Raw genomic sequence first — 11,365 nt, 5'->3', positions numbered from 1 at the left:
TAGAATCTGTACTGCTTGTTAACCTCTACCCTCAGTGCCACCCTCTACTCCCACCCCCGAAGATGGGTTTTCCTTACATTTTTGATGAGTTAACAGCTATCATATAGTTCTTACAGAAATCATGTAAAATAATTATGCTGCTTAGAAAAAATGTAACTGATCACATATACATGAGAAAATACTATAATTTCATGATAGGCCTCTTTTTGGTAAAATGCTATAATTTCATGATAGGTCTCTTTTTGGTAAAGTACTCCACCCCTCCCTCTTCCCCTCCCCACACACAAACGAGAGCACTTGTAAAATGCTCACTTTTATTTTTAACTACTTGTATTGTCATTGCATACATGTTTTGTTTCATTGTGACTTTAGTCCAGTTCTGCCCATGTACAACACTGTCCTTGCAAAGCCATAGACAATGATGCATTATAACGATGCATTTCTTTTGTTACAGAAGATGATGATTAATCCAAAAAATGTAAATACTTTGATGAGTCTGCAATCTTGACAAGCATTATGTATATTTAAAAACATCCGATCATCAACATCCGATCAGTGCAAATGAATAAAAAATAAATACAATGCCAATTGAATGTAAAGTATCACTCCTAGCAAATCAGAGAAACACTCATATTTCAGTAATAAAGAAAACACTGATAAATACTAAGTCTAAATGAACACTGCTAAATCTAATACAATGATAATTCTTAGTGCAATTTCAATTATACGCCACCTTACATTTCCCTCTTCTAAGATTATAGTCTACAGGTGTTACTTATGATGCAGCCTCTGATACAGTTACTTTATACATTCCAAGGGTCATTGATGTATTGCAACCTTGTGAATTCTCACAACTCTGTAATATTGCACAGTATAGTATTATCAGTTCAAAAGGAAGATTGTCAAGACCTGGGCTGTTTTCCATGTAGATGTGTCCTCCACAGTCAAAAAAAGTCACTGGTGTTTCTTCAGATTCTGATGGTTTTCCAGAAATTCCAAATTATCTGAGGAATATAGGATGTCTATCAAAATCATATGAGCCTGCTCAGATCATTGAGAAAGAGGGTGGGGGGGGGGGGTATTGCACCCCTCCTACATCATCAGTCCACATCCATACCTTCTGGAGTTTGTATAAGAAAGATACACTACATGACAAAAAGTATGTGGACACCTGCTCGTCGAACATCTCATTCCAAAATCATGGGCATTAATATGGAGTGCACTCGGCGGTCCTGTTCTGTAAGCTTGTGGCCTACCACTAAGCTGTTGTTGCTCCTAGACAATTACAGTGCCTACAGTTGACCGGGGCAGCTCTAGCAGGGCAGAAATTTGACAAACTGATTGTTGGAAAGGTGGCATCCTATGACGGTGCCACATTGAAAGTCACTGAGCTCTTCAGTAAAGCCAGCCTCCTTCCAATGTTCATCTATTGAGACTGCATGGCTGTGCCCTCTATTATATGCACCTGTCAGCAAAGGGTCTGGCTGAAATAGCTGAATACACAAATTTGAAGGGGTGTCCACATACTTTTGTTTGTATATTGTGTATAATCCAAATATGGGATTTGGCCTGTCTCTGAAACAAATGGAGGCATTGTAGAGTCCAAATGCTCTAGGGAGGCTCTTCATCTGTCTTGAAATCAAACATTACTTTGCCTCTATCCACCACTAAAATCAATGGAAGGTCATAATGTTTATCTATAATAAATCAGGTTAAACTAGTCAGAAGAAAAGAGAGATGTGGTAGCTAGAAAGTTATATGGATGGAAGAAAAAAGACAAATAGACAGACACAGGTTTAGTGACACTAGTACGTCTCTCTTTCCTCTCTGTTTAGTGAGTCTACACATTGATCTTATCTAAACTTCAGCTGAAGTTGGGTCATCTATCTCTTCTTCTACATTTGACTAATGCACAGTATTTAACAATTTGTCTAAGTTACTCTTGTGCACAGGAGTGCCCAAATGCACTGTTTCAAGGGAAATATATGGATTGTGATTAAGAATAAATTGTGATACAAATTGTGCAAAACAGCAATGTATGGTCTCTTCATTGTTTTTTCAAATGGGAAGTCTATCATAAATATTTCCTAGACCTCTCACATTAAAACATACAGAAGATAACACTATTTCTGTAATTTTATGAATATCATTTTGAAATACAAATATAGTATTTGCACAAGAATATAATTTTCATACCAAATGGGCTATTTGGGAAATAAATCAGCGCCACAAGCAGAAACTTTCCCACACAGACTAAAGTGCTTACAAACTTGGGCCACTTTGGTATGATGCAACTTTGCATACTACCACTGGAATGATGGCAGAGAATAGTAGAACTTGCTGGTTGTACTCCAATTCTGTGCTAGGAATTTATCCCTGAAATATCAACTGGTCGGTTGGTCTTTCATGATTTGAAGTCCCTCAGTCAGGCACTCGAAATGTAGCTCAGTCCAGTTTTAGAGAGAGAAGCCATTGCTTATGTCAGGATGTCCTGCGGATCAACGTTTGAAGTGAAAACTGCCAGGGTCTCCACCAATAAAACTGTTGAACTTCAGTGAAGGAAGTCTAAATAATTCCAAATAGATTAACCTCTGGTTCTCTGAAAAACCATATAGTGCTTCTGAAAAAAACTCCCCAGAGCTGACAGTCTGGTGGATGGAAGGTGGGCCCACAGAGCTCTGAGTGACAGGAATTCCTCCTGCTCTGCTCACATTGGGTCAGGTGCGCTGGATCTACGACGTGACGACTGCGGATGGAACACATCTGAGAGCCTTGAGGAATGTCTTGTTTTCTGGCCAGAAACACAAAAGAAAGGTAAATATTTTCTAATCTCAGTACAAACTGAGCTGTCCATCAGTAGTGGTGTGTGGGTAAAATCATTGGGGAAGCCAAGCCAGGGAAAAAAAAAACTGCCATATTACAACCTATTGCGTTGTTTGCTCTATAACCTGTTAAGTCTATATTTCAGTGTGAGGGCATATGAACTAAGGCCGAGACAATAAACTTTTGTTTCATCACAAAACCGGAAAACAACATATGTCCACAAAACATATTGCATGTAACAAACAGTTACATGACCCAGCAAGTTAATGTTTGACATTTTCGGACTACTAAACAACTATTGATTTAGAACCACGAGTTACCGCAAGTGTCAAAGAAAACAGGCACTGCCTCCACTATTCCAGCACCATTTCATCATCTAATCACCTAAGTCTAATACATTGACAACTAAAAGATACCAAAAACGATTTAGTCCAATCAACGAAAGCTAAATATGATGTGGCTGTACACGGTCCTGCTTGCTGTCGGTCTGTCTGTTGAAAAATGCCATCCTCTTTCATGTTGCCTAAACGGTCTATACACGCTTTTAGTTTTTGTTGTCCTAGGTTACTAAAATGCTTGCTCGCTAGCCTAACTTTCTTTCATGAGCAACAATGTGCCAGGCCAGATAGTTAACTACATATACATTAGCTAGCGACATGTTGAACTTCCATCCTCTCAGGCCAGGGGCTCAATTTTAGCTAGCTAGCTACCGGAGGACAATGACACAATGAGTTATAACAATTCAAGTTATGACGATGTTGTTTGGCTTCATATGTGATAGGTGTGAAGCCAAATGCAAACTGGCTTCCCTTGACTCTTTTTTTTGTGCTCCAGGACCATTCACAGATGAACTCACTCAGTTTAGCGCAACACGGATTGGTTATTATTTTATTTAAATAATGATCAAGGGAGGCCAAATGCTCGCTGCCTTCCCTTGCATTCAATGCTACAGACGGCAACAATGTCATACTCTTTTTGATCAGACAGCATAGATGGGCTACACATACAGAGACAGAGGGGCGCTGTTTCGTTCACTTGGATGCTTCCTCCAGTAAGATATGTTCAGCCTCTTGCGAATTTAAGGAAATTTAAACAAAATAAATTATTTTAATGTTTTTTTCTTGGTCATTTTTGGCATCCACGAATACACGCCACTACTGCCCATATGATCATTCAACCACGCACAAAGATCCAGTTCTACAAATGGCCTGTGGTTCAAAGTGTACCCAATTGTCATACTTGAGTAAAAGTAAAGATGTCTTAATAGAAAATGACTGAAGTAAAAGTGAAAGTCACCCAGTAGAATAATTGAGTAAAAGTATTTGATTTGAAATATACTTAAGTATCAAAAGTAAATGCAATTACTAAAATATACATTAGTATCAAAAGTAAATGCTATAAATCACTTCAACTCCTTATATTAAGCAAACCAGACAGCATGGTTTTCTTGTAAAAAAAATGTCCGGATAGCGAGGGGCACCCTCCAATAGTGAAATCATTTGTAAACAACGCATTTGTGTTGATCGAGTCTGCTAGATCAGAGGCAGAAGGGATGACCACGTGTTCTCTTGATATGTGTGTGAATTGGGCCATTTTCCTGTTCTGCTAAGCATTCCAAATGTAGCAACTTCTTTTGGGTGTCAGGGAAAATGTATGAGAGTAAAAAGTACATATTTTCTTAGGAATGTAGTGGAGTAAAAGTTGTCAAATAGAAATAGTGAAGTACAGATACCCCCCAAAAACGACTCACTGTACCTGTCTTTGTTAGGACTAGCCTGTGTCAGCTGATCTGTCAAGCTGTTACTGTTCCTCACATCCAGCGTTGGGGTAAGCCTCTGCCTCCTGGTTCTGAAACATGTACTGGAACACATGATTCATGGGGGGGATTAGATACTACTAAAGATAATACTGACCAGTACTATAAACCAACTGCAGAGAGGCTACATGCACAGCACACACTGATTCATACTCCCAAGAAGTGAGGTCAAATGTTGACAAGTTGGTTTTACCATTACCTGCCTTTGTCTGTCTAAAGCCAGTCATTTATGGCTGACACAGTAATGGTCATCACTAGTTACCACAGACAAAGTCAAACCCAGATGATTTCTACAATTTATCTTCTTAAAATCTGATTTGAAACCTAATCTTAACTCTAACCTAAACCACACTGCTAACCTTATATTAAGACATAATTTTACGATGTATACCATTTCAGCTTTGTGGCTGTGGCAACTAGTGGAAAATCACAGTAACTCATAACTTGTGTTGATTTCACTGAATATATATATATGACTAGACTTCAAGATATAATATCTGGGCAGAGCTAATTCAAACACATATTCTACTCACTGATTTTAGGTTGGACTCCATATCATTAAAGTTCCACTCACTCAAGGGCAGGTTGAAATTGAATGGCTGTAAAGACAGAACAGCGTCATATCAGTATGAGCTCTTATCTAGTGAAGAGAAACTTCACATGGGAGCTATTATGCCTGTTCCTGCAGTAACGTTGTTTCCCCCGTGCTTCCGGGGGACAGGTTTTAAACACACTGTCTGCCAAGCTTCGGAGTGTCCTACTCACATCTATGACAGCAGCGGTGGGCTCCACGCTTTGTTGGTGGGTCCTCAGGAGAAGCTGCAAGTCCTCTAGACTCATGTCCACATTCTCTACAGCATCAGGTACTTCTGGTCTACAACACACGCACCATATTACACTACTTGGGATTCACTTGAAAACAATACATTAATATGTAATAAAATAAAACAATGTAGAGCTGTTTATCTGTGTGTGTGTGTGTGTGGGGGGGTGTACCTTTCCAGAGCAGGTCTCTTGCTCCTCCTCTCTGCTCCAGACCCTCTGCCCTCCAGGACGGACTGTACCATGGCAACATGGAGGACAGGGGGTTCAGAACACACCTCGCAGGAGCCCAGTGGAACACCATCCCCCCGGCCTCGCACCCCTGGGCTCACTGGTTCCTCTTTGATAAGCATCATACACTTATCCCTGTGTGGGGACAGAAACACAGCATTCTTATCGGTTTATATCAGCCCTGCTGAATAAGGCTAGATACTGGATTTTTTTACTTTGGAAATCACTACAGGATAAAAGGTGACTTTGACCTTTGATCCTCACCTTGTCTCCTCTGTTTGCATTTGAATGGCCATGTTGGTGGGTTGTGACATTTCTGTAACGTCTGATATGATTGGTCCTCCTGTCATTGCACTATTGGAGCAAGAGGCAGTTTCTGTAGATGGCTGTAGAGAAGGAGCAGTAAGAGAGTTTGATTAAAGGTTTGTGAAGCTCACAGCCTGACAGTCACTGTGCAGTTCAAAATATAAAGGGCTTTATTTTATGATAATCATAATGACCCAATGCTAAATGGAAACTATAAATGCAGTACAAATAGCAAAAAGGTACAGAGTGGGTTCTCACCGACTGGATATAGAAGGGCTCATGCAGGGACTCCATTTGGTGGCTATGGCTGAACTTAGAGGCTGGAGGTGTGGTGGAGCCAACATCCAACATGAGGGGACTGGGTGGGCCATGCATCACCATGAGGGGGAATATTGAGAAAACAATGCGAGTCAATGGAAATACTCTTGTGCAATGACATGCCATGGAACTGACAGAGCCATAGACAGCCGTGTCTGCTCGTCTTTACTGGATGAGAGCCAAGGATAAGGGGAAGTAACTGCAAGGGTGACTAAGAAAGCAGTGGTAGTTGAGAAACTAGCTTGGCTTGAGTATAACACGTAGACCTTAAAATACTGAATAACCCACTTGCTTTTCAAACACTGAGAAAAGTCAATAATGTATGTTAGTAATTACACTATGTAATTGAGTTTTGTGATATTTACTTTCATTTATATTTTACCAGCCACTACTGTTTCTATTTTGCCAAGGCTGTGTACACAATCTCTATCAGTTTAATTTACTGCAACCAATACTTAGCACAAACAGATGGGAACAATGACAACATGAATTGTATTGTAGAACACAGCTATGCCACAGTGATGAATGTGAACAATGTCCAGTTAATGTAGTCAGTTGTGATTGTAAATCTTTAGGTGTTATGGACATGACAGTTGTAATTCAGTCGTACAACTGAATGCATTCAACTGAAATGTGTCTTCCGCATTTAACCAAACGCCTCTGAATCAGAGAGGAGCTGCCATAATCGACATCCACGTCTTCTAATGGGTTAACTGCCTTGCTCAGGGGCAGAATGACAGACTTTTACCTTGTCAGCTCTGGGATTTGATCCAGCAACCTTTTGGTTACTGGCCCAATGCTCTAACCACTAGGCTACCTGCGAACATATGAGCGTTGTATGTGACTGTGCCTTGTCCTTCGACCGATTTGTTCACACGGGTCACACAAGCTGACAGTGCATTTCTCTTAGAGGATAGAGGGTCATGCGCCCTGGTTAAGTGGGGTTGTGTGGGTGTGAGAGGATGGGAGGGGGGGTGAGTGATTGTGTGTGTGTGTGTGTGTGTGTGTGTGTGAGGGGCTTAGAGCTCAGTAGGTCTGATTCAGCATTCAGCTCCATTCATCTCAACTGTGATTGTGCAGCACGTCAGCTGACCACATCCAGCTGAGTTGGCCGTTCCCACTGCAGTGTTTGTGTTACTATTGTCGATTTGTTAGTATAGTGTGTTAATGAGTGTATGTACATACAGGTGTGTTTGTGTGTGTGTTTTTGAGTGCATGTATTGTTAATCTTAGCCTTTGTGTGTGTACGTGTGTGTGTGTGTGTGTGTGTGTGTGTGTGTGTGTGTGTGTGTGTGTGTGTGTGTGTGTGTGTGTGTGTGTGTGTGTGTGTGTGTGTGTGTGTGTGTGTGTGTGTGTGTGTGTGTGTGTGTGTGTGTGTGTGTACACTACAAAGAGAAGCAGTATACTCACAGCTTTCTCTTCATTCCTACAGTGCTGGGTGCGTTTGATTGCATCTGGCTGAATAGGAACTGAATCAGCTATAAAGGAGCAAAAAACAGAATGATGCAGCACAAAGTCTCTCTAGACAGACAGGTTGCCTCTTACAATGTACCGTGGTCTGGGTTTCTGAGACTAGCACCAAAGTAACACACTGACTCCTCCCCTGTCGCTCGCTCGCTCGCTCTCACACACACACACACACACACACACACACACACACACACACACACACACACACACACACACACACACACACACACACACACACACACACACACACACACACACACACACACACACACACACACACATATGTCATGTTTGTTCAGAGGTTCTCACCTTGTTCATGACTTTCTGCTGCTGGGTGTGGTTCTGTCTCAGTGAGACCACCTCTCTCCACAGCACCTCATTCTGCCTGGAGGAGTAAGACAGACCACTGTGACATTCACCACTTCATTATCAACCCCCTCACTCACCACCCCGCATGTGTGTGATCTATGTGTGATTAAATGGTGTGACTAGGCAATGCTCTAATTTCAGCCTGTTCACCCTGATGTGTCATATCTGAGCGCTCAGCCAAATGTCATCCACCTATTCCAGATCAGACAGAGACATGTGACAAGATCACCTGTACTGCTACCTGACGCATGCACCTGACCAGCACACCGGACACTACTATAGGGCGCAACGGTCATGTGAGCGGCTGAATGTTCTCTTCAACCAATGTAGACAATAGACCAAACCATTGGAACATACAATGCGGCCAGGGACAATGCATGGACTACTGAGGATGGACTATGAGTTGCTTTGACTCTGTTGCATATGGCTTAGTATGATTAGTAATATGTTTTGTCCCAGTTCAGTGCCTCAAACTAAATTTCATTAAACTATCTACAGTACTGTATTGATTTAGCATGTGTCATACATTGTGGATATAGTTATGATTGATGCGTTGTATCAGCACACTGTTCTTCCTACTTACTGTTTCATGTCTTGCATCTGACACTCCATGTTCTCTTGTTGACTGCGCAGCACCTGCACCTCATACAGCAGCTTACTCAAGTCCTCCTGTCGTACTTTAGTCTCTTCACTCTTCACGATGGAGACCTAAACACACACACAGATGTCTTACCGTGTGTGTGTGTGTGTGTGTGTGTGTGTGTGTGTGTGTGTGTGTGTGTGTGTGTGTGTGTGTGTGTGTGTGTGTGTGTGTGTGTGTGTGTGTGTGTGTGTGTGTGTGTGTGTGTGTGTGTGTTTTATTTCCTAGGTTTCTGTCTCACCTTCCTCTTGATGTGCTCCAGCAGGTGTTCGTGGCCTTGCAGGAAGTAGAGGTGCTGGAACTCTGTGTCGTCTCGCTCTGGCTTCACCAGGCCACTCTGCTCTATGTTCACCACCTTCCTGAAGCCATCTGCACACCAGTCCACAGTTAGCGGCACACAACACACACACCTCCAGAGGCACAAACACTCAAATGAATGCCTATCCTACAGTACCTACACAATACACAAGTAATCCCTACACTATTCACTTCTAGATACTGCTAAATATCCGAGAGGGTCTTTATTCTTTAGTGATGAGGAGAAGGACTCACACATGTTGAGCTGACGGACAAAGCTGGCCATGTTGTTATGTTTGAAGTATTTTGGCAGCACCTCCTTGGCAAACCTTCCCTGGTCAAAAACATGGAAGCTGGTTCCAGTCTGAGGGACAGAACCAAAATAGGAGTTTGTGTTTAAGTTCTATGGACCACTGATTGGCCATTGACTACCTCAATTCAACATTCAGAACCAGTTTCCCAGACACAGATCAATGCTTTTTAGTCCAGGACGTTAGTGTCAAAACCATATAAGGCTCAGTCCTATAAATCATGTCAAGGTTGATCAAATAGGTCTCATTTGCTTTACAACAAGAAGTCCATATCAAAATCTTTACTTTGCATTTCCTAGTTCTTTTTGAAAATACTATCTGGAGTCGAGCAGACAGGGGAATCTTAGCCTCTTTTTAATTTCTTAGAATTTAAGCATGCTGAAATGAAAGTTGAGGGAAAAACATTTATCAGTAAGCTGTACACAACCTATTTCACAGTAAATCAATGACAAGATTATGCACTTTTGTCACTTAGTCAAAGTCCAGTAGCACAGGGGTAATCAACCTGGGGTCAGCGAAAATATTTTTAGAAAATTCCCCCCCAATGTCTTTATGAATATTGCTAGCAACAACAGAATGAATACATTTTCAGTAGAAAAGAGCAGCATGTCTTCATTCTAATGATGACAACTTTATTTCTTGACTTGGATATAAAACAAAATGCCAACCTATGGCTAATCTTTGTTTAACAAGCGAAACAGCTGCTATAAGTGAAAATGTGTTACCTTTCTAGCTCAGTGTTGGGGAGTAGCCTAGTGAACTACATGTACTTCAACTACTTGGTGGTAGTTGAACTAAATTCAAATCTTGGTAGTGTTTTAGACATAACTTTTTTGCCATGTAGGGGTGAAGCTATCCTGCGTTCACGTGCTCAACTTTGTTTCATTCTGTGCTTTTCGGTCACTGTGCAAGAAAAAGGTTGAAGAGCCCTGCAGTGTCACATTATTTTAGTCTTAAAATAGGTTGGCCAAATTATTTAATTTTCTTTGTTGTAATTGTTAATATATCTGTCCCAATACGAGTCCAGCACACAAAATCAACTAATGATCATGATGAAATCATTCTTAATTTTCTCAAAGATAGCTACTCACTGACATTTTGAGGACTCTGTAAACGAGATTGTGGAGTCTTCGGCATAACAGTATCAGGTATAAAAATAAAGATGTTGAGGGGTGCTTAGTGTGTGGTCTCACCACTCCTTCATAGACACAATGCTGACATACTAGTCATTATTTTTATTACATTTTCCATACTTATATAAAGGGAACAAGACAAAGGCATTTTCTAATTTCACTGATGAATTGCAAGGCAGGCAAGTACGTGTCGAGTTAACCAAAGGGTTAAACAGATATCTTGTTTTGTTAACCCGGGTATAAATGGTCACCAATTGATTTGATGTTCAACCATAGAACTATCCTTGAGTAATAGACAAGTAGAATCTTCACTAAAATAGACTTCTCGATCTTGTCATTTCTATCAAACACACGATATATATTCCACTGTATGAAAGGCCGCTAACTCTCTTTAACCAACCAGAAGTGGAAGTCCTTCAGGTACTCACAGCACTCCAGCAGATGAGATGGTTGGTGTCCGGGTCCTCGACCAGGGTCCACAGTTTGGTTAGGAAGGCAGGCACATTACTGGCATAACCCCCATCCACACCAATAGAGCCAGGAGATTCCTGCATGGCTGTGCTTCAGTTGGATGAACAAACTGTTATTAAGAATGTGTATGAGAGAGTGTGTACGTGCACAGGTCCTACTCCATTTCTGAGCTGCTTTGCTGCTGACTCTCTCTGGACTACTCATTCGGCCATATCAGGCCCTGTCATCCCTACAGGCCAGCGTCAGCACAAACCTGCCCCTGCAGCGTCACCATAGCCCTCCAACACAAAAGACCCCACTGGGGAACAATACAGGCCATCACAAAGCCTAAAATAATACCGCACTGTCATGCCAAACA

At 41.5% G+C, this 11,365-nt stretch overlaps 1 protein-coding gene across 1 annotated transcript; it reads right to left on the bottom strand.

Moving 5' to 3' along the window:
- Positions 1-306: 306 nt before the first annotated feature.
- On the bottom strand, positions 307-11,111 carry LOC118396135 (heat shock factor protein 4-like). The gene is made up of 13 exons (XM_052465723.1): positions 10,965-11,111; positions 9,348-9,456; positions 9,037-9,164; positions 8,739-8,863; positions 8,096-8,171; positions 7,727-7,794; positions 6,257-6,356; positions 5,957-6,078; positions 5,636-5,827; positions 5,405-5,513; positions 5,173-5,238; positions 4,579-4,683; positions 307-2,791 (listed from the first exon to the last, which is right to left on the bottom strand). The coding sequence occupies exons 1-12, from the start codon at positions 11,088-11,090 to the stop codon at positions 4,624-4,626; spliced, it is 1,281 nt and encodes a 426-aa protein (XP_052321683.1). The 5' UTR covers positions 11,091-11,111; the 3' UTR covers positions 307-2,791; positions 4,579-4,623.
- Positions 11,112-11,365: the final 254 nt, after the last annotated feature.

Source organism: Oncorhynchus keta, chromosome 17 (assembly GCF_023373465.1).
Source record: "Oncorhynchus keta strain PuntledgeMale-10-30-2019 chromosome 17, Oket_V2, whole genome shotgun sequence".
In the NCBI taxonomy this organism is placed as follows: domain Eukaryota; kingdom Metazoa; phylum Chordata; class Actinopteri; order Salmoniformes; family Salmonidae; genus Oncorhynchus; species Oncorhynchus keta.
This window is presented reverse-complemented; position numbering and strand designations above follow the sequence as displayed.

Excerpts from the sequence above, each read along its gene's own strand:
- LOC118396135 (XM_052465723.1), bottom strand. The coding sequence starts at position 11,090 with ATGCAGGAATCTCCTGGCTCTATTGGTGTGGATGGGGGTTATGCCAGT. Across the intron at positions 7,795-8,095 it reads AGCAGAAAGTCATGAACAAG|CTGATTCAGTTCCTATTCAG; the intron begins GTGAGAACCTCT and ends GCTCCTTTATAG. Across the intron at positions 6,357-7,726 it reads GTAGGAATGAAGAGAAAGCT|TCCCCTCATGTTGGATGTTG; the intron begins GTGAGTATACTG and ends TGGCCCACCCAG.